The 21,986-nt window shown below is 38.6% G+C and overlaps 1 protein-coding gene across 2 annotated transcripts in view; it reads left to right on the plus strand.

Moving 5' to 3' along the window:
- The first annotated feature begins 7,996 nt into the window (after positions 1 to 7,996).
- Positions 7,997 to 21,986, plus strand: part of cdm (importin-13-like protein cdm) — a 54,641-nt gene continuing 40,651 nt past the window's right edge. Inside the window, exons 1-5 of one of the 2 annotated variants that reach the window (XM_083125026.1) lie at positions 7,997 to 8,137; positions 12,848 to 13,010; positions 16,228 to 16,395; positions 18,006 to 18,158; positions 20,183 to 20,255. In XM_083125026.1, coding sequence (XP_082981152.1) covers positions 12,855 to 13,010; positions 16,228 to 16,395; positions 18,006 to 18,158; positions 20,183 to 20,255 — 550 coding nt within the window. In that variant the 5' untranslated portion in view covers positions 7,997 to 8,137; positions 12,848 to 12,854. Of the gene's footprint in view, positions 8,138 to 8,539; positions 8,596 to 12,847; positions 13,011 to 16,227; positions 16,396 to 18,005; positions 18,159 to 20,182; positions 20,256 to 21,986 lie in introns of those variants that run through there. The other variant, XM_083125024.1, reaches the window with a different exon arrangement.

A 21,986-nucleotide genomic window follows, 5' to 3' on the forward strand; every position in this document is an offset into this window, starting at 1 on the left:
CGTGCTGGGAAAAATTGGTTTGCAACATTGACCCAGACTGTTGAGGAAGTTCAGAGGGTTTTTCCCCCGCCATATGCAACCCTGTTCTCTCTCCTGTAACAGTTTGACTCCACGATTCCCCGATCCTGGGGAAATTACGTGGTGGGAAAAATTGATTTGCAACATTGATCGGAGCCCTGTCAAGCTTACCCGTCACCCCCGTGGAGTTGCCCGCCAGTTGGGCCAGCCTTCTCGCGAATTCAAAGAAAGCGGGTAATGTTTCCAACTTCTGAGAAATCAGGTTCATCTTCTTATTGAAATGAAACATTTTATGCACATTTTCTGATAGATATTTTTTCTGTAGTTTATTCCCCGAGTCTGGGCTTCGCAGATAGCCCCGAATATACGCCTCTGGGTGAACTGTATGTTGTAAATAGGTCAGATTCCATTATATCTCCAAATAGTCCATCGGACAGGTGGTACTAATGGGTTCATGAGTCTGTTTCAGTGCCACCAGTTGTAAGTGAAGGAAATGCATGCTAATGATGTAAGGGTAAATCATACATATGTTCCAGCTGACAACTGCGGCAAAGGGGTTATCACAGTGACGCAATGCCAGAGGTCCCGGGTTTGAATCCCAGCCTGGGCATGGGTGTTCTTTGTGAGTATCCATTCATTAATTTCATCATAACTCGTCTTCGCGATTAGCCCAACTGGCAGAAATACGAAGTAAAACAAAATCCAATCAATCAATGTAGAAATGTTTGTGGTGAATGGTAGGTCTAGTGTTCAAAGGCTCGGCCGATACAATTTTGAACCAATTTTAATGATTGAAAATTGTAGTAATTAAAAGTTGTTTGAAATATTAATTAATCATAGAATAGAAAACCTTGTGTGAAAAACTTAAACTTAGACTCCTTATCTTTTAAAAAATTACTTATTAACTTTTTTATAATTTTTATGTTTGGTGCTATTAGTTTATATTCTTATAATTTTAAAAACACATATTTTGATAGTTATTTTAGGCTCATTATTTATAAAAAATAATTTTTCTTATGGGGTGTTGGGAAAAATAAAAAAAATAGGTAGGGGTTTTGATTTATTTTTTAAAAAATAAACTTTTTATTTCTTTGATAGTTAAATATTATAAATAGGGGGCGGATTTATATGCACTAAAAAGACCAAAATATGCATTAAAAACTGACACAATATGCACTATAAATTTTGAAAAGATGCCCTGAAATTGTGTATTACGATCTTTATATGCTTTGACTGCATACCCTCCCACTTTCCTCAGATCATTTCAGTGACTACATAATTGCCAGATTTGAAGCAATTTCCGCCTATATACACATATTTACAGCGTAGCTGTTTAATATAATGGCTCAACATGGATAGTGAAAGAATATTGCATTTCTGTCATTTGCATTTTTTTGGTTAAAGTAGAAAATGCCTATTTGCTGGGACTGATTTGAGGTATTAATCCTAAATAACAGGATCACCATGCACTAGTTATTAACAGATAACAAAAGTAAAAATACTCCTCCATTTCATGAACAATTTGTGCACAGAAACCAACAAGTGGTTTTCGGCAGTCAAAAAATTATGGTTTAATTTACATAAGTCCTGAAATCTGGTCCCAAACCCAGAAGAACAATTTCCTACTGTAATATCTTTATATCCTTATATGTAGAATACATTGACAAAAAGTGGTAAAATTATTAAGAAAAATAACCCTATTTTTTCAACTTTTACTTTGCGTGCCATTGGTTGTTCCAGTTTCCAAAAAATCGTCAGAAATTTGAAGAATGAGCTAGCCTACTCGTAGTATCTGCTTATCACGAAAAAGACAGTGAACTTCGAAAATGTTGTGCTTAATAGTCCTTACGACATGAAATGAGTGACCTTGTTGTTCAAGGTGGAATTGTGGCCATAAGGGATTGCGAGAAGTTGGTGTGTGTGTGACAATAGTGGTGTATGTAAATTTTCGTGTGAACCACAATAAATTTTTCTAGATACTTAAGATGTTAAAATTAATACTTAAATGCTCAGAGTATACTTGACATTAAATAACTGTAGCGTCAGTGGTAACCACATCGTCACCTCTACTATTCATTGTTGAAGTAATTTTCTATACAATCCTTAGGTATTAGAAATTTCTAATTATTCTATGGTCCGGCCCTTGTTCCCAAAATATAGCAGCGCTAACGAAACCCTTTACGGCAGAAACCAGCACTAACGTAGCACTAACGATGGACAAAATTTGGTTATTTTTCTAGACAAGTGGCGGATTAAGTTCACGGACCTAGTAGCTATCTTAGAAAATTAGTTCTAACCTAGAACATTAGATCTTATGATAACATTTACACGCAATTTAGGAACAATTAGTAAATTTACATCCTAAGAAAACAATCACACGCCAAAAGAGCTATAGAACTATTAACACCGAAACGTGACTAGATTTATGTTTCCAGGTTCAAATTTAATGTCCATCTAATCTACATACAAATTTCTTGTGAACACTCTAATACATGTAAAATATGAGCACTGTGGCATGACAACTTAAGTAAGTGAAAAACAGCCTGCTGTTGTCTTGGCTCAGTGAGGTTGGTCAGTTGCAGAGTTGTTTCCTTCTTTAATCCACAAGGCTGCATACTTTTCAGCAGGTACATTTTTGATGACTGGGCCAATAATTGACACGAATAAATTTGTTTGTTACATAGTTAGGACATGGAGTACTATATGCTTTGAATCTAAGTTTTCTTTGAGAGTGATAAAAACATCCCTGGCAGGGTTAAAGACAGGGGCGATTCCTCCATGTAGGAAGTGAGGAACATCCTACAGTTCATTTAGACTTGCTTCCAGTTCTCTACTTTTTAGGAGTTTAATAATACTAATACGCGTTATAAAATTATAAGCGCAATGTACGTACAATTGACTAGGTCAGCTACTTCCAGCCCCAAACCCAAAGACGATGGACACATAGACTTGGCTGCCGCTCGCCGAGGAACATCAGCGGTCATCCTACAGACAGATGGGTGAAAAGTGGAAAAGTGGCAGGGGGAAGGTTGCGGTTTTTAAAGATCCAGCGAGGAAGCATCGAGAGGTTCCTACATCAGTGGTGCCAACCCCATCAAAATAGTACTAAACGTAGCACAGTTTGATCTTCGTTGGTCCCTAGCATCCTGCTTTTGGCATAGGGTCAAGTGCCCATATTTCGGATAGGTTCCTAATTTCGGATACCAAGAAATTTCCACCTTAGAACAGCAGCGCCGAAGTGCAGATAGTGCCAACTAACACGCTACTTCGTCCCCCAGTTTCACCCTTGTGCGTGACCTTGAGCAATGTTTCTTTAGTGTGTGGGTGATATTTCTGACTTTTCCGGAGTTTTGATGTAATATTTCACCATTCAAACTTAAGGCCTACAACTAGAAGTTCAGTATTTACTCACTTCTGTCTAAATTTTATATAATCTTGAGAGATTCAGCAAACATTATTACGTAGTTTCAGTCACATTATTTCAGAGGGGGAACGCACAGAATCGCCATATTGAATATGCGACTGGGTTTCCTAATTTCGGATGCTACACGAGTACCTAATTTCGACTATCCGAAATTGTGCACCCTTTCCAAATACTCATTAGTAACCCTATCCGAAATTAGGAAATACCCTATCCGACATTAGGAAACCTTTTTGTCAGACTAAAAATATGCATGCAATTCTTTGTTTCATAAAATATACCAAGTATTTCTTATACAAGGTGATCCAAAAAGACCGCCCCTTTTCAATTGGTGAGCATAACTTTATTTAGGCGAATAATTGCAAGCTACAAGGACAGAAGTGTTGCACAGACATGGGAGTTTGATACAATATATGTCAATCAGGTTGTGAATGTCACATCACATCACGTCTCACTTAAGTTTTGAATATAACATCACTCAGGTGAGCACCACCGTTGTTGGAGCACTCATGAAGCCGAGCCACGAAGCTACGCCGCAATGTATTCTCCAGCATAGCAACCAGAATAGTAGCGATTTCACGGCGGATGTTCGCCTCCAGTTCCTGGATCGTTCCTGGGCGGGTTTCGTAGACCCGGGACTTCAGGTATCCCCACAAGAAAAAATCAGCTGCCATCAGATCCGGCGAACGTGCCGGCCAAGCCACGTCGCCATATCGGGAGATGAGGTGGCCGGGAAAAAGGTCGCACAATTTGGCAATGGACACACGGGCTGTGTGTGCCGTTGCACCGTCCCGTTGGAACCATGTGATCAGAGGAAGGCGTTGGAGTGCCGGCACGAGAAAGTCTTGGAGCATGGTCACATAACGCTCTGAATTGACAGTACACGTGGCACCAGTGGCATCGCGAAAGAAGTATGGTCCGATGATTCCTGATCCCACACCACACAGTTAACTTGGGACTGTGCAACTCACGCTGATGCAATCGCCGCAGGTTTTCTGTACCCCAGAAACGGCAATTCTGTTTGTTGACCGACCCCGATAGCAAAAAGTGTGCCTCGTCAGACATCAGAAGGTTGTCGACAATGCGTGCATCTTGTGCCCACATGTCGAGAAACGTGTCACAAAACTGAACACGTGCCACTTTGTCGGCTGCGGTCATTGCTTGCACTACTTGCACCTTATACGCTCAAGTATGTAAATCCAAGTGTAAAATGCGATGTAAACTGCCATATGTCATATGCAATGCTTGCGATCTGCGGCGCACTGATCTTCGTGGACTTCTTTGGATGTCATCCCGCACACGGTTGATGTGTTCCTGTGTCCTTACAGCTCGGGGTCGTCCAGGAGACGACCTGTGTCGTACCGATCCCTCCTCGTGCCATTTCGCTACCCAGCGCCGTATGGTGTGTTTGTCCGGTGCGTCTCTACGCTGGCCTAGTCGGCGTTAAGCTCGTTGGGTTGCAACAATGGACTTGCTTTTTATAAACAGCTCTACCGCGCGAACACGGTCTTGCACATTCCACTTCTCCATCGCAACTGATTCTCCCACTATTCGTGAATACGCTTCACTGCCGCCAGCGCGCGCCGGCCAGTGTTGGCTTTGCAGTAGTCAATTGAAAAGGGGCGGCCTTTTTGGATCACCTTGTATATGTTAATATAACTTTCAGAAACATTAATAAATATATACTGCTGGACAATGAAAACCGGACACCTTAATATTTGACATCTGAATTGCAATGACAGCTCGCAGGTATATTACAGAATGTTTGGCAGATCATGTAGTACCATATGCACCATTCATAGGCTCGAACTTTGTTTTTGCATTCGTACTTAATTCAGTTTCGGCAACATTTAGTTAGCCTTCGAATCAGAGCTTTTATCGACCCATTGCGTTATCACAAAAAATGCAAGTGTCCGGTTTATTTTGTCCAGCAGTATATGTTCGATGTTTATCAACACATTTATGGCTTATTTTGTTTATATTTAGGTACTGAAAATCTAATTTGAAATTAAGTATCCGAAATATGGGCACTTGACCCTAATGGTCAAATCTACTATAATGTTCAAAGGCGAGTCCATAGGAGAGGGAAAATGAATTTAAAGGGATAGATTTTCAGGAAATTGAAATAAAATTACGTCCAAATCTTATTTATACTTCACCAGCGGACTTGTTTAAAATAAAAGGGAATATGCATACACAGCGACACAATTTTTTTACAACCATGCGACTATCCATCCTCTATATTTTCTATATCCTGTCGGAGATTTAAATCGATAGAAGGTTGGCGGTAAACAAACCATTTTTCTCAAACCGTTTTAAGTTCTATGCTGAACCCATCTTGTTTGTTGAGCCATTCTACACAATTTTGTGTAGTGAATAATAAGTAACGCAAGTTCAAAACTCGAAAAATATATGCATAATTGAACTTAAAACTGTAGTTATCCGAAAAAAGTAATTAATAATAAATCCTAGCACAATTTAGAACCATTTATCATAATTTCAGAGTTTAAGCAGCACTTTTTATTATCCTCAATCCACACGACAGGCAGAGGGGACAAAATCGAAATTGTTGCAAAATCTGAAATATCGTCAATACTATTTTCATTGTTTTTTTTATAGGTTCACATTAAAAAAATTCGTAGTTCAAGGGGGCAAGGGCCCCTTGCCCTACCATGTGCGTTGGCCTGCAGGTAACATTCTAAATGCAATGAATGGTACAAGCGATTTGTGCGACTGTAATTGAACGCATTTTTCAAACCTTCCTCAGTTTACCATAACTTCTTCCTACACTTCAAAAAAAAGCTACGAGTCGCCGCTGGTTAAACAAAAATCCTATTTCCGGGGATAAAATTTTCTGTGGGGAATAAATAAAGATTGTTGCAGTAAAACAGAGGTCAAATTTTCAGAATGCGCCACTGGTTCCTTACGAAACACTTGAGGGGGACAGAAGCACCAACATGAGTTCCCTGTCCGGTAGGAGAATGTTCCTCGTAAGCACTATCCTTTTGGAATGCGAAATTAGCAAAGTGGTTCGTCCCAATTTGTCCATCTTAACAAAACCAAAATTTAACCGAACTTTGGGATTCTTATGAAAGTGAGAAATAAATCCGAAAAAAATTCTGCTTGTAGCTTTAATAAGTAAATTACTATACATTTAGAGCAGTTGTTCAAAATGCGTCCTCCAGCTTCGATGTAGGCATGGCAGTGTCTGAATAAGCCCTGTCGCAATCGCTATAACGTTCCTGGAGTCGTTCTAGCGATATAGCAGGCAGCAAAGTTTCTTGCAAGGAGTTCAATTTTTACGTGATCTCCCCCCCCCCCCACACACACACACACAAATCAAGTGGAGTCAGATCAGGCGAACGCGCTGCCTTCTGTCCTTATCTACCTTTGAGTCACCGTCTGGCAAGATGTTCACGGGCACCAGCTACAAAGTAGGCTGGGGCCCCATTATGTTGAAGGGGCCTCCCCGATGGCGCAGTGGTAGCGTCGTTGCCTTGTAATAAAAGAGTCCCGGGTTCGATACCCGGTGGAGGCACATACATAGTGGTTCGGAGCCCACTTTAAACCTTAGGCCCAGTGCCAATTAGCCTTACTGCGCATAAAGTGGACCTAAAACAACAACTTAACTCAACTCAACTTTAAATAAGAACGCACTAGAGGTTGAGATATGTTGGTTTTTTTAAATTAATAATAATAATAATTTTTACTCACCATGTCGAAAAGTGTGAAATCATATAAATAAAAAATCAATTATTAACAAAAAATTATGAAACAAAAATAGTCGTGCGGAGATATTTTGTATTATTATTATTCTTTATCGCACCAACTCGCAACAATTTAAATTTAAGTTTCAGTTCCGATGTATTTCCTGTTGTCGTCAACGATCATCTTTATTCTGTTAAGAAAAGCGCTGATTATTCATGTCTGATTATTCATGTTCCTGTTTCTACATCTCAGATTACAATCCTGATGTATTTAAATGGGAGGACAGTTGCCTCTCTGAAGCGCAAAGACACAAGTATCGTGCTGCCACCTACAATTAGATTTACCTAACCAACCCCATTTATAACCTTGCATATTACAAGTATGCGTGATTTTTGTTTAAACCACAAATATTCTATTGTTTTCTCTCAATAAAGAACGAACATTTTTTACGTGAAACATTTTTAGTCGATTTCAATAATCTGACACGAAGAATTAACTTTTCCATCATCACTGTCTTGGTCTATAACAAAAGAAATACGAAACAAGTCAAATCAGGATTTCAATTGTTTTAGGTAATTTTGTGATTCAATCCCACCCAGTTCCGAGACTCCAATGCGAGCGTGGTCTCATAGAACTCTTCTCGTATTTGAAATTCAATAAAGTACATATATGTATATAAAAAAAAAAAAAAAGATTTTTATTCCAGCTGTATGAATATATTGTCCTTGTGCTGTGAAGTAAATGAGTTTCGATCAAATCAAAGTCGTGTTCCGGACCCGATTCGTTTGATTCTTTGATTCACCTCAGTGATTCATTCACGATGTAAGCAATACATCACTATCACTTGTATGTATGTGGCAATTAATTGTAAACAGAAGTTGTTAACTTTGTGATGTTAATTGCTTCCAACCAAATCTGCAACATTTTGGAAACCGGTGGTATCTGGAGTGGAGGGTTTTAGATATTCGTAATGAAAAGCCAAAGAATTTGGTAAGAACAAATTTATCCTTGTGTTAACTTTACACCTGCAAAGTTAGGAACTAGTTTTCTATTTGTAGTTGTACAATCGTCACCGGGAACATAGTATATTTTTTGGTAATCTTATGTCACTTCTTTACTTTTCTAGGTTAATTGTGACAATGACGATGAATGACGAATTGATTAAATACATGAGAGAACCATCGCAAAACGTCCAGGATTCGAACCTGAGACCCTCCCATTATTTCGGGAAATCTGGGGATAAGTATGTGTACACTAATATAATATCTACGAATGTATACTTTGCGAGTACTTTGATTGCCCATGTTTCTCATTGCTTACTCAAAAAACGCAGAAGTAGTATTTATTTCTGGTCGAACATTTGCATTTTTCTCTTAAATTTATATGAAATCTAAAGTAAGTTTCTAAATTATGGAGCTTAAATTCTTGGTTTATGCATTACACAAAAGGTAATTTGCATAAGTCTTTCATTTTATTCTTGTGCATTAGTTCTCGATTGATTGAAAATATTGATTAATTGGTGGTTCACTCAATTTGAAAGAAAAGATAAATGGACACACATTACCCTTGTAGGGGGTGTAGATATATTAGCTATGTCCTAACAGTCGCATCATTTACTATAATTCAACCACTTGGTAAATGCTTTTCCATTAAACTGACAGTGCAATACTGGCAACAATCAATTGCAGACTTTGGTACTACTTTACTATACCTGAGACACCTGGGAATCATTTCTTTCGCACTTTTTTTACATTGCTAACGTACTATTCTGAATTCCGGAACACTTATTTAGGTGAAATAATTGAATTTGTTAGGAAAGTAATGTATATTTCTTACATTTATGAGTACTTACTGTTCTTGTTTATTTCCACACACAACATGGCGATAGCTTACCGTTGATCGTTCCTTGAGCCAGAAAAACCATTGACGTTAGCCCAAAAATTCACGATAGCTCCACAAACCATCACGGGGACGAGGTATGCCTACTAGGTTAGGTTAGGCCTGTTAGGTTTGGTTCCATTAGAACTCCTTTCGTTCAATTTAGCATATACGGACAATACGAGAGCATATTGTGCTCTCATGCAGGAAGCAAATGGCGGCAGCAGCAATAGCGCGTCGGAAATAGATTTTCGTACAAAACCACATGCATTCGCATTAAAATGAATCAAAATTACATTCCCGAACATCAACAACGCTACAGAAAATGATTTGCGTAAGTACTTTCTCCTGTAAACTTGAAGAAATCTGTCTCAGGTATAGTAAAGTGTTACCCAGACTTTTTTATTGTCAGCATATAAGTTCCAACTCATAAGAAATTACTGTTACAAGAACAATTGTTAGATATGCACTTTCTAGAATTACAGTTATTTTCATAATAATATTTGGTTCACAAATTTTAATATTGTAATACATTTAGAACACTCAGGTTTACGTGTCAATTTCATCTATATTTGCAAAGCTACATATCAGTCTGTTGCCACTAGAAGTTTTGGTAAATGTCTGTTATATCGGAGACAGATAAAAATCGGATATTTTGTGTTTCGGATGGTTCGTACTTACCAATTGTGTATTGCGGAACATAGTTTAAGGTGCCATTATGCTTTTTACACGAAAATAACTTCGATTTTTCACATTACGAGTAATTTTTTTGGTTCCTTTCCTCCGTTGTGGAACATACAATATGGTGTGCACAGCTGTGGATCATCGCGCGTTGTGCTTGTGTTTTGTCGATTTGGAGTGGGTATTCAGTGTTTCAACCTTGTTAACCGAAAAATGCCTACTTTCGTGTTCATTATGTCATCACAAACCATTGACGGATAGCCCCAAAAACCATTCACGATAGCCCCACAGACCATTTCCGTCAAGGTTAGGTTAGGTTAGCATACCGTATTCTCGCGTCTATTAGCAGCACGCGTGTATAATCCGCACCCCCTTTTTTGGCCTTAGATTTCAGGAAAATAAAATTTCTCGTGTATAAGCTGCACGATTGACTCTTTTTTTTTTTTTTTTTTGCGCGTAGGCAGCCAATTTCATGTAAGTATTTTAAAAGTATTTTAACCTTTATTTTAGCGCAATGATCTACATATTAATACCGTATCATTCAGTTTGAGTCCTCAAAGCCCTTATTCACTGTCGTTGCTGCTACTCGTTGAAATATTTTCTGCACAAGAGGTATTGTCATCTTCATCACTAACATCATCATCCCACAACATTTCATCCTGGGTACCATCTAGGGAATTGGATATGCCGCACTTCAGAAAACCCTTCACAATTGCCTCCGACTTTACACTTTCCCATGCTGCCAGAATCCATTCACACATTTGCTTGACAGTCGGACGTTTGATCTTTCCTGTTGCTGTAAGCTCATGGTTTCCTGCACTAATCCAGTCATTATACAGACGCCGGAACGCAGCTTTAAACGAGCGAATTACACAAACGTCTAGGGGCTGCAGTACAGACGTTAGACCCCCAGGAATCACAGCTACATCTGTTTTCAACTGTTGCAATTTTGTCTGTATTCTGTCTGTTAGGTGACCACAAAAGCTGTCCCACACCAGCAAACGCTTTTTCTTCAGCAATGCACCAGACCTTCTATTCCACACTTTGTCTATCCAGTCCAATACCAGTTCTTCTTCCATCCATCCTTTCTGCTGGGCACGTATGATAATACCCGGTGGAAATGCCTCCTTCGGCACATTCTTACGCTTCAGCACAACATACGGTGGCAGTTTCCTTCCATCTGCAAGAACACCCAACATTACAGTGCATCGTTGTTTCTCTCCACCCGTGGTCTTGATCGATACGGTGTGCGAGCCTCTCGGTGCAACTGTGCTGGACATAGGCATGTCCCAGTAAATAGGTGTTTCGTCCACGTTGCCGATCTGAGACAAGCTATAATCATTGGACTTTCGCATTCGAATCATGTATTTGTGAAATTTAACAATTTTCTGATCAAAGTCTGCAGGGAAATGTTGCGCAATTGTTGTCCTACGGCGAAGCGATAATCCCGCACTAGCTCGGAAAGCTTGACGACTGATGTCCAACTTTGAAGCTACTTCATGAGCTTGAAAACGTATCATGTCTATGGTTACAGCATAGCCAGCATTTCTTCTCTCATTTACAAAGGCCAAAACGTCTTCTTCTACCTGTGGAAATTTGGCTCCTTTTCCACGAAATGTCTTTCTCTTACCACTTGTTGCAGCAAGTTGTTCCTGATTTCTCCATCGACGAATGTTAGACTCGTCCACATCGTAATATCATGCTGCAGATCTGTTGCCGTTTCCTTCAGCATATCGTATCGCTTGAAGTTTAAAATGAGCATCGTAGCTGATTCTTGTGCCAGACATCCTCCCTTTGATAGTACCAAGCTTGACCTCAGGCCCACAACCTTCTTTAACAACTTCACTTTACTGAATGGTTTTCAGATCAATACGACAGTAAGGATGATTCGTGTTCAAAGATAAGATATTATCATATTGTTGCAAAAAAATATTTAAAGATAAGAAATCATATTGTTGCAAAGCCTGCTACAGATGCATTGTTGTTGGATTTGCTGTTAATGAATCCGTTATGTGATAAAGATTACAAATCAACGTACGTACTTTAGTGTCCTAGCAGTAGCTGCACTTTCTTTCATTCGCGTGTATAAGCCACACATGCTTTTCTTATCATTCGCGTGTATAAGCCACACATGCTTTTCTTATCATTCGCGTGTATAAGCCGCACCCCATTTTTTGGTCCACTTTTCGGGGAAAAAAAGTGCGGCTTATAGACGCGAGAATACGGTAGTTTAAAAAAAAAATCTCATAAAAAAAGGCACGTTTGGAAACACTGGCGAGACCGTGTGACTGTCGACGCTCATGCCATCTGCAGGTACACAATGGAAACAACAGCATAATTTTGTCGCTTTGCACAAAATGCAAGTTTATTATATCTTGCTTATTTCTTGTTGTGCAGCATTCTATGGTGAGAAAATACCTCGACGAACTTTCAAAATGTTACAGAAACTCATTTCTGTAAGTAGTTTCTTCTGTAAAAGTGAAGAAATGTGTCTCAGATATAACAGACATTTACCGAAGTTTTTATGTATCCATTTCACCACCCCAGAAATTCTACAGGAGTGCATTCCTAATACAGAGTGATTCATTGAAGTGTAGACCACCACATCAGTGTTTGCGCTATCGACAAGCAAGGTGCCCGTGCCTGTATGTCGGCACTGCAGACTCTGAATCAAGTGCGCAAGTTACATAACTAGTTTAAATAGTGATTTATTTACGACATGGAACTTTTACACCCAGGGATCTTGTTTCAAATCGCCTTTGAACTTCACTTGCCGATTGAGTTAACACACATGAACCATAAATAAATACACGCTGTGCAGTAGAAAACATTTGCTGAGCCATAACACACTTTGTGGTTGAATACACTAGAAAAAAAACACAATACCTAACAAGCACCCTATCACTTCATAGTCTCGTGTTTACTTTCAGGACCTCCATAAAAAATGGTTTCTAACCCCCTTCCCTAACCCTCGCCAGCTTATATTAGTGGTCTTATATTGGTTAGTACTGGAACACTGATTCCACATTCCCAGTGTAAAATGAACATATATTTGATTTGTGTGTGGGGGGAGGGGGGGTTGCTGCTGTTATTGTTGTTAACTATCAAAATTTGTTTTTCATTCTTGAATTTTCATTGCAGAGAAAAGATGGAGTACTCTGTTGAAAGATTGGAACAAGAGGTGATTATTTTCTATCACTCCACGGATGGAGCTACTCAGGGCCAGTCTCACCACTTTCTGACTGGGGCTCAGATCTCCCCACAGGCATGGTCTTTTAGTTGGAGTCTTTTGGATCCACAGAAGGTATGGGGATTTGCATCAACAGATAACTGAAGCAGACTTCTATGGAGTATTAACTGTAGAAACGTGTAACTTTCAAAAACGTAATAGCAGCATTCCAGTGTTACGTGTGTGACATTTTACACACAAAATTTAAGTTTCTAGACTCGAGATTGGATTAAAATATTCATAAAGAACTGATTTCATACAATTATGAAGTACTTTGTGGTGTCTACTAACAAATTTTAAAAAACTTGAGTATGATGTCATAGGATGAATGCATGAGAGCTAATGTGCATGTGTGACGCTTTAAAAATGTAGCAAATTTTGACTTCATTTGTCTGTGAAGCATATACACTGCAGATGCTAGTAACTTTTATTGGTGAAATGTGCAAATTATATGCATTCATAAACATCTAAACTTTAATGTAATTAATAACAATAATAATTTCCAGATTAATTAATTTTGTTATATACATGAAGTAAAACCACTTTTCATAGAATGCCCCAATATGTGTTAAGTGTCAGTGCTCATATTCAAATTGGACAAATAGTGAAAGTATTGACGACAGTATTACTTTAAACTCTTCTTTGTTTCTAAAGTAACAATTTGAAAATTATGATATTTATGGTGTAATGGTCAATATTTTCTAACTTTCAAACCATACACACATTGAAGGAGTAGCCAATGGTCTAAAACAAACAAAAGTTACCCCTGCTGATTGCACCGTGGAATGATCTCAGTCTGTTTTTTAGACATTATGTGATCAGCACCATGCTCTGACCACCTTTGTTCCCAGGATTACCCCAAGGTACATATTTATTAAACTCATTGAATCCCATAGCCACTTATGCAGGGACAAGGTTGGGAAAATTCCGACCTTAGATCACCTACCCCAGGAACTGAACCTGGCCCTCCCAAATATGTCAGATGCCTAACTAACTGAACTGCATGTTGTAGTAACAATGTTTGTTTTCATGACTTCAATTTGTGATTTTTAGTTTTTGTTACTGAATTTTGGGGTATACTTCTCGGAGAAACCTAGGCATATGATAAAGGGTAATGAGGAAAATAACATTATTTTGTTTAAAAACAATAATGCACCCAAAAATGTCTTGATAAAAGACATTAAAATGGGTCCCGTGCTTCCAACTTCATACTGATATCATCATCTTTGATTGCAGATAATATATAACATTCTGTGAATCAACAGGTCACAACCCATGCTAGAAGGAATGGAAAACAAAAATGCATGCAGACACTATTGAGAAATTAAAGAATACATTAATAAAGCCCGCATCACACGGAACTGGATTTCCAGTAGGTATGCCCTAGTTGGTGCTGGACTTGCTATCAATTTGCTAGTTTTCACCTCACATGATACTTATCAGCGTACTTGTTGATAGACTTTTGTTCCCATACGAGGGAAGTTCTAATGGCGGCCATGTCAGAAGTAAACAATGTATCACTTCACATTTTTAAAAGCCGATAACTATTCAACCGAGAGGAATAATGTTTCGTATAAAACGTTATTAGGTACGAAACAATAGCGCTGCTTAAATACATACTTTACAACGTTTACTGTACACGTATGGAAGCATATTTTAGTTGTTTCAAATGTAAACAACGTGCACTGAGCATAGATGGTATAACTCAACGTGCCTTTCATGCTGTATACGTTATACATTGATGGAATAGCACTCGGAAACCACAGACAAAAACGCTCCTTTGCACACTCACATATTATCTTCACATGGCGAAACTTGGCTCTGATTGGCTGTTCCACAGAATCCTGTCGAGGAAAGCAAGTAGCAATTAGAACATGTCCTATTCCTCCAAACCAGTCAAGCAGTCAGCCAGGCGGCCATGATTGCTACCTAGAAAGTTAGTTCAGCGCCAACTAGGGCATTCCAACTAGAAATCCAGTTCCGTGTGATAGGGGCTTAACTTCCTTTTTCTATTTAAAAATAATACACCAAAATAAAATAAAATTTGTAGTTTACTGTAATTATATTTTGTTCTCATAATTATTTTTCTAAATAAAAGGAATGTTTTTTTTATTGTAAATGTAATAATAAAAATGCATTTTAATCTTCATGAAAACATTACTTTTGTATTCATTTAATACAATGTATTAATGCTAGTTATGGGGATTTTGAAGTCAGAATGTCTTTTAAATGTAGTACCAGTTCTTAGTTTTAAATGATAATACAGGGTGGCACATGTTGTATCTACCAATATCAGTTGGCAACCCTGTCAGAACCACTGGGACAATGATTTAATGAGGATCGCCGTAAATCCGTGCCAGAGTATCACACATGATACAATGAGTGAGGCAATAGGGAGCCAATGCTAGCATGCAGAAACTGAAGTTTCCAGGTTAGAGGAGGCGTACTCTCTGGTGTTCTGATGCTCCTCAGTGCAGTGCCTGCTGAGTCACCTGAATGGAACTCATTCGGATGAATGCTTCCACTGTCACAATTTGTGTCTAAACAGGCGAACGTACCATGGCAAACAGATTGTGAGACTTGTAACTGCCTTAGCATGGGAGACTTCTGCGCATGCGCACCTGCATTCCGACAGAATTGCCAGCTGGTTATGGTGGATATAATATGCACCACCTTTCTATAGTCAGTTTTTGATAGTAATTTTAACCTTTAACCATTTCCACCTTACAAACGTGAAATTGAAACATGATGTATAAGTGGAAAATGCAGGCTTGACTTGCACTTGAACCCAAGTCCCTGGTATACCATGTCATTGCTCAGTGAATTGAGCTACTGAGCCAGCCCTGGCTTTGACTGATTTTTCACATCGTCTGTTTTACCGATGTGATTGATTGATTTAGTTTATTTCACTTCGCGTTTTGTGTCTCTTGGCTAATTTGCAAAGATTGGAATGAGTTATGAAATTGATGAATGGACATTCACAAACAACCAAGCCCGAGCAGGATTCGAACCCGGGACCCTTGGCGTCGTAGCGCGATATGCTAACCACTCGGCCACAGGGTCTGGCTTTTACTGATGTGGAATTCTCTCTTGTCAACGATACTGCAATGGGATGTGTTGCCTTTCAAACACTGATGACATTGACGGTGATTAGGTCAAGCCTACACTTTACACTTAAGTTTTTATGGAGTACATCTGTGTGTGTCAAATCATAAAATAAAGAGAAGAATTTCGCCACTGTTATTGCTACTTCATACATTCATACTTAATTTAGTAATCCTCTATTTTTCAGCCACCTGAAGTCCAGTTTTTTGGGGCAAACACATTACATGTAAAAGTGTCGAAGTACTGGCATGAGGTACCTGCTGATCATTATTCATTGCTTAAAAATAAGCTTTTGGAGTCCATTTTCGCTTATTCTGCAGGACCCAAGATTATATTGAACAAGCTATGCATTGCAGTAAGTATTAACAGAATTACTTTCATAATTGTCTAATTTACATATGATATTAATGCAGTAATATACAGGAGGGCAGTGCAGATTAGCATTTGCCCATTTGCTTTGTACTTGGGTAATGAGCAGCCTATCTCGAAACTGATAACAGGGACCAGATTCAGTCTTCTGCTAAAGTTTTGTATTCTCTGCATTTCTCCAGTTCAAGAAAATTTTAGGGACATCCACAGAATACCGTATTTGCTGGCGTATAAGATGCACTTTTTCCCTTTAAAAATAGATCTGAAAAACAGGGCGCATCTTATATGCTGATACTCAGTTTTTGATTACCTCCATTTCTAGAAATTTCCCATGTTCTGAGTTAGACGATTTCTTTCTTGATTTCTTGCAGTGTGTGATGAAGAAGATAAAAATGTATTTAATTCTAGTTAGGTTAGGTAAGTTATTTGTTGAAAGTAGACCTACTTTATATTTGAAATACTGTAAATTATTATAAATTTAGTGACAAAAAGTTTTTTTTCTCAAAATTTGTTAAAAGAAAGTGGGGTGTGTCTTATATGCTGGCAAATACAGAAAATTTTGTTATTGCCACTGCAGAGCTGCAGTCACAACGTTGCGTGCAAGCCAGGAATTCAGTTTTTTTCTCTCCCAAATGTTTGTCTCGTGGATTAATTGTGTGGTCGTAGCACTGTCTTTGTGAATGTCAAAATAGCATCTGTTCAAGGGAGAACAGTGTGGTGGTATTCTGTGCAGTGCGACTTTTGTTGTGAGTCTAGGAATTACATTCCAACTTTTGAGACTGCCAGTGCATGGAAACAGTTTCTTCCACTGGAAGTGTGTTCTAACTCAAGGAGGATGCAAACTTTGCTGTGCGGTAATACCATTGGGCCATTTTTATTAAAGGGGCAAAATTTGCAGTGTTGCAGTTATTTACCAGTTGAATAAGTGATGCTTATCTGCATTTTGGCTGCACCGACTTCCATGGCAGAGTGGTTAGCACCTCATGCTACGATGCCAGGGGTTCTGTGTTCGAATCCCAACCTGGGCATGGATGTTCTTTGTGAGTGTCCCTTCATCATATCATCACTCAACCTCATTGTCTTGATTAGCCAAAAAGTGGCAGAATAGCTACCCTAAATCAAACATTTTGGCTGGCAAGTGAAGCAATTTCTGCACAAAGTTCCCTAGTCACTGAGCTGGACTAGCAGAACAATTCCATGTCTCTAGACATTGTATCCCTAGACTTGTACTTCTGGGGTTATATCAACGATAGGGTCTATTTTGGCATGAAATCCTTCACCCCTAAGGACTTTGTGTGTTTGGGTTGCTTTGCCATACCCAAGATGTTGAACACATGAAAAGATTACTGACCAGATATACTTCGTGCATGTGGATCAGTACTTATTTTACGTACAACTGCATTGTACAATTTTTTTACCAGTAAAACTTGCGAAGTTTGTTTTCAAATTGCATACATTAGTTCCTTTATATTGCTTTATTCACTGTAATTATAGTCATTCAAAATGTGTCAGTCTGAATCTGGAAACATGGTATTATTATGTAATGTCGTTATTGCAATTTTATGCCTAATGTGATCTTTTTCTTTTCCACTGTAGTTGTCAGCATACATTCTTCATACTGTACCTGAACACTGGGCTGACCCATTTGCTGATCTCATCACAATTTTTGAACCTAGTAATCATCCGAAAATGCCACTTCAGAATTTACTCTGTACGTATTTGGAGATACTGACGCTGATTCCTGAAGAGGTATGTAATAAGAATGTAAGCAACTTTCTAGTTTCTAAGTACAGGATAGTGCATGATGCCACATCATTTGCTTCATGTATAGCTGATCTATTTGTAGGAACCTTGATTTTTCGGTGTTTTATTTTTTCCAAAATTGGTGTTGTTATTTTCTTCTCGGTGTTATTTTTTCCCCAATTCACATATTTACTTTAGCACACTTTTCTGCTAAGTGCACGTAAAATTTTGCTACAGGGTGCTGCAACTGAACTTGACTGTTTATAATTACAAATAAAAACAAAACTCTTTTGTGCAACGAAGTCATTTTAATACATGTACCACATATCAAAGCATTTTAGGAAAATAACAATAGTGGCAGTTTCATGCGGTTTCTTGACAAGGACACTTTTTAAATAGCACGACTGAGGTGTGGCAACTGAATCTGACGATTTTTAAATCAACACTGAATGGAAGTTGCATGAAGTTATGACATTCAGCTGTTCGTTATCTCAAAGCATGTCTGTCGGCACAACACCGTGCTTTTGTGGTTGAGACATTTTTCATAATGAATGTGTGCTGGCAACGCAGAGTGCCTTCTGTTGACACTTAACATTCAACGTAATCTGCATGTTTCCAGTTGGAATACCATTTTGCTGTGGGTAAGGAACTTTAAGGCAACAGCATCAGCAATAATAAGAACATATAAGGTTTGCACTCCCAAGAATATTGAACGAGTTCAGATCTCTGTTTTGAGGAGTCATTCAAAAAAATTGTCCTTGTGAAGAAACTGCCACTCATACTATTTTCCTAAAATGCTTTCAGATGCACGAATGACTACAAGAACCCCATCACTTTGCTTTGGTACAAAATGTTCCGATACAAGGTGAAAATCATGGAAACATCCATTTTCACATGGTTGTATGTAGCTGTGTGAATTATTGCATTCATGTAAAGCATGCACTACAGTTTTTTTTCTTTCTTGGGCCTCCCCGATGGCATTGTGATAATGTCGTTGCCTTGTAATCAAGGGGTCCCAGGTTCAATACCTGGTGGAGGCACACAGTGGTTCGGATCCCACTGTAAACTGTAGGTCCAGTTCCGATTAGCGTATCTATGCATAAAGTGAACTTGAAATAACAAAATCAAATCAAATCATAGTTCTTTTCTTGGGATAATGTTTTTTTTGGAAATGTGCACTTTATGCATGCATAAATATGGTGCATTTTATTTTTTAATCCTAAAACACACGAATCTTGAATTTTCAAGGTATTTTATGTTTTTTTAAGCACAAAATGTGTTGAATTTTGCGAAAAAGGTCACAGTTCGCATTTTATGCAAAATTACATTATTTTGTGATACAACATACATAAACATTCCTTTTGCAACATTTTTCAGTGTTACCATGTTTGTGAAAAATCAAGGTTGCTATATATTTGTGATAATATTCATGCTCAGGTGGTACAAAATTAATCACTATAATCCTGAGAAACTTTTCTCTAAAGGATTACATGTTCTCTATAAAAAAAAAAAAGGTAAAGTGTTCCCCTGTGCATAGCACCACGCCATGAAGGCGTATAGGGGGTGTGGTGGTAACGCCCCACACTTTCTTGATCCGGTCGTGAGTGGGGGTGATGTGATCAGCATCACGCCCGTGACCGCCTTTACCCCCCAGGGTTTCCCCCAGGTACCCATGTTATTCGACGCTGGGTGGGCGCCGGGGCCGCTTTCACCGTTAGAAAAGTTCCCGGATTTGAACCGGCCGGGGATCGAACCCGGGACCTTGAGCATGGTAGTCAGACGCGTTACCGACTGAGCCACCGCGGCCACATGTTCTCTATGACTGCTGTTTTGCCTCACAACTTGCATTGGTGACAACTTGTTGACTCAGATTCTCAGCTAACACATGGCACATCATCATAAATTCCAATACTGTTTCTGGCTTCCTGTAATGCACTTTATCTTAACCTGTATGTTCCTTTGACATTGTAACTCAAAATTAAAATAAGTGATCACATTGCATGTAACGAATAAGTATTTATTGTTTCTAGTTTCAGAGTATGCACATAGCACAGAGTCAGAGAGGAGTTGTAAGGAATGAGCTCCAGAAAAATGCACCTCGAAGTAAGTATTTTTTTCTTATTACTTATTAGTAATAATCAGTAATTACACTATGTAGCCAAAAGTCACTGGACATCCAGTGCTGTTCATTCCAAAGACACCAGCCAGGTAACTAATAAAATTTTGAACCTCCCTTTGCTATTATTACAGCATTTACTCTTTGGGGCAGGCTTTCCAGAAGTTCTGGTATATTGCTGGTGGAATATTTTTCCATTCATCTTGTAGCCTCATGAACACTTCATGGGTGGTTTTCTGTTCTGACATGCAACCGACGCTCCAGTTCATCCCAAAGATGGGGTTCTAGTCAATGCTTTGAGTGGGCCAGCTAAGCACACCCACCTGATTGTCATCAAACCATGATGCAATGAACCCTGTTTGTGGACAGGGGCATTATCGTGCTGATAGAGTAAATGGCCCATTCCAAACTGTTGCCACAGTGAGGGCAGCATGCTATTGTCTAAAATGTTCTCAATAACACCACTGTTCATGTTGGCATTGACCAAAACTAATGGCTCAAGCCCAAACTAGCAAAATCATCCCCAGACCATGACGCTACCACCATGCTTACTTGGGTGTCCGGTTACTTCTGACTGTATAGTGTATGATCAATATACAAAGTCACATTACGTGCCACAGGAAATTGATTCATTTTAATACAGTAGCTTGTTTGTTAACTACAGTGTGAAACAAAATCAATGTATTTCTCCTGCTAACTTCTGGATAACACTTCCAAATAGGAATGGTGTAAAGATATCAAAGGTTATGTATTATCAACTTCCGAATAAGGACAGCCAATGAGAGCATACCTTTACCATTTCATGTAATCATCATTCACCCTCACCATTGCAATTAGCCTCCAGAGGCAGTAAAGTGGCATGGAATAAGAACAATTTAAAAAAATATATATGCACAGAATATAAAGGAAATGTGTTATTAGAAGTCTTGATGTTCCTCATGTTCCCTAATTACTTATTTGCTGTTTATCAGTCTTGAGCTTAATACATATATGAGTTTTGCTTAACCCTTAAATACCTAGGCTGTTTTTGGCAATCTCTGGCATTCACCTAGCTTCTAATAAATGGGTACTTTGGGGTTAAAGACAACCAGAGTATGGTACTGATCACCACACCACCATCCTCATCTGGCTTAAATTGTGAATTTGGGACAATTATGTCCAAATATCTCCCATCTGCCTTTATGGGATGTTGCAATATGCAGGGCTTTGCCTGTACCATATGCAATAACATATGACATAACCCAGTGGTTCCCAAAGTGTGTGCCCGAGCACCCTGGGGTGCTGTCGGTTACTTACAAAGGTGCCGCGAAATATTCCAGTATTTTCTCTGAAATTCATTCAATCATATGATGGTTCCAAATACAGTATGTGCTTACCTAATTAGTACTTTTTACATTAAAAATGTTTCTGAATTTAAAATATATGTTTATTTTTTAAATTAAGGTAAGCAACCCAACCACACTAACTGGTCATTGTAAGTGTTTGATAGGCCTATATTTTGACTTGAAAATCTTGAAACACTGAGGGTGCCATGAAATGAAAAAGTTTGGGAACCCTTGACATAAGTAATCATTAGAGGCACATATTTTTGGTAAATAAAAAGGCAAAATTTCGGTACAAAAACTGGGTCAATTTCGGGTTCAAAAGCGGTAAATAAAATAAAATATCGGTGTTATAGCGGTGAAAAAATAGATGAAAAGTGGTATATAAAAAGACAT

Source organism: Lepisma saccharinum, chromosome 7 (assembly GCF_977018435.1).
Source record: "Lepisma saccharinum chromosome 7, izLepSacc3.1, whole genome shotgun sequence".
In the NCBI taxonomy this organism is placed as follows: domain Eukaryota; kingdom Metazoa; phylum Arthropoda; class Insecta; order Zygentoma; family Lepismatidae; genus Lepisma; species Lepisma saccharinum.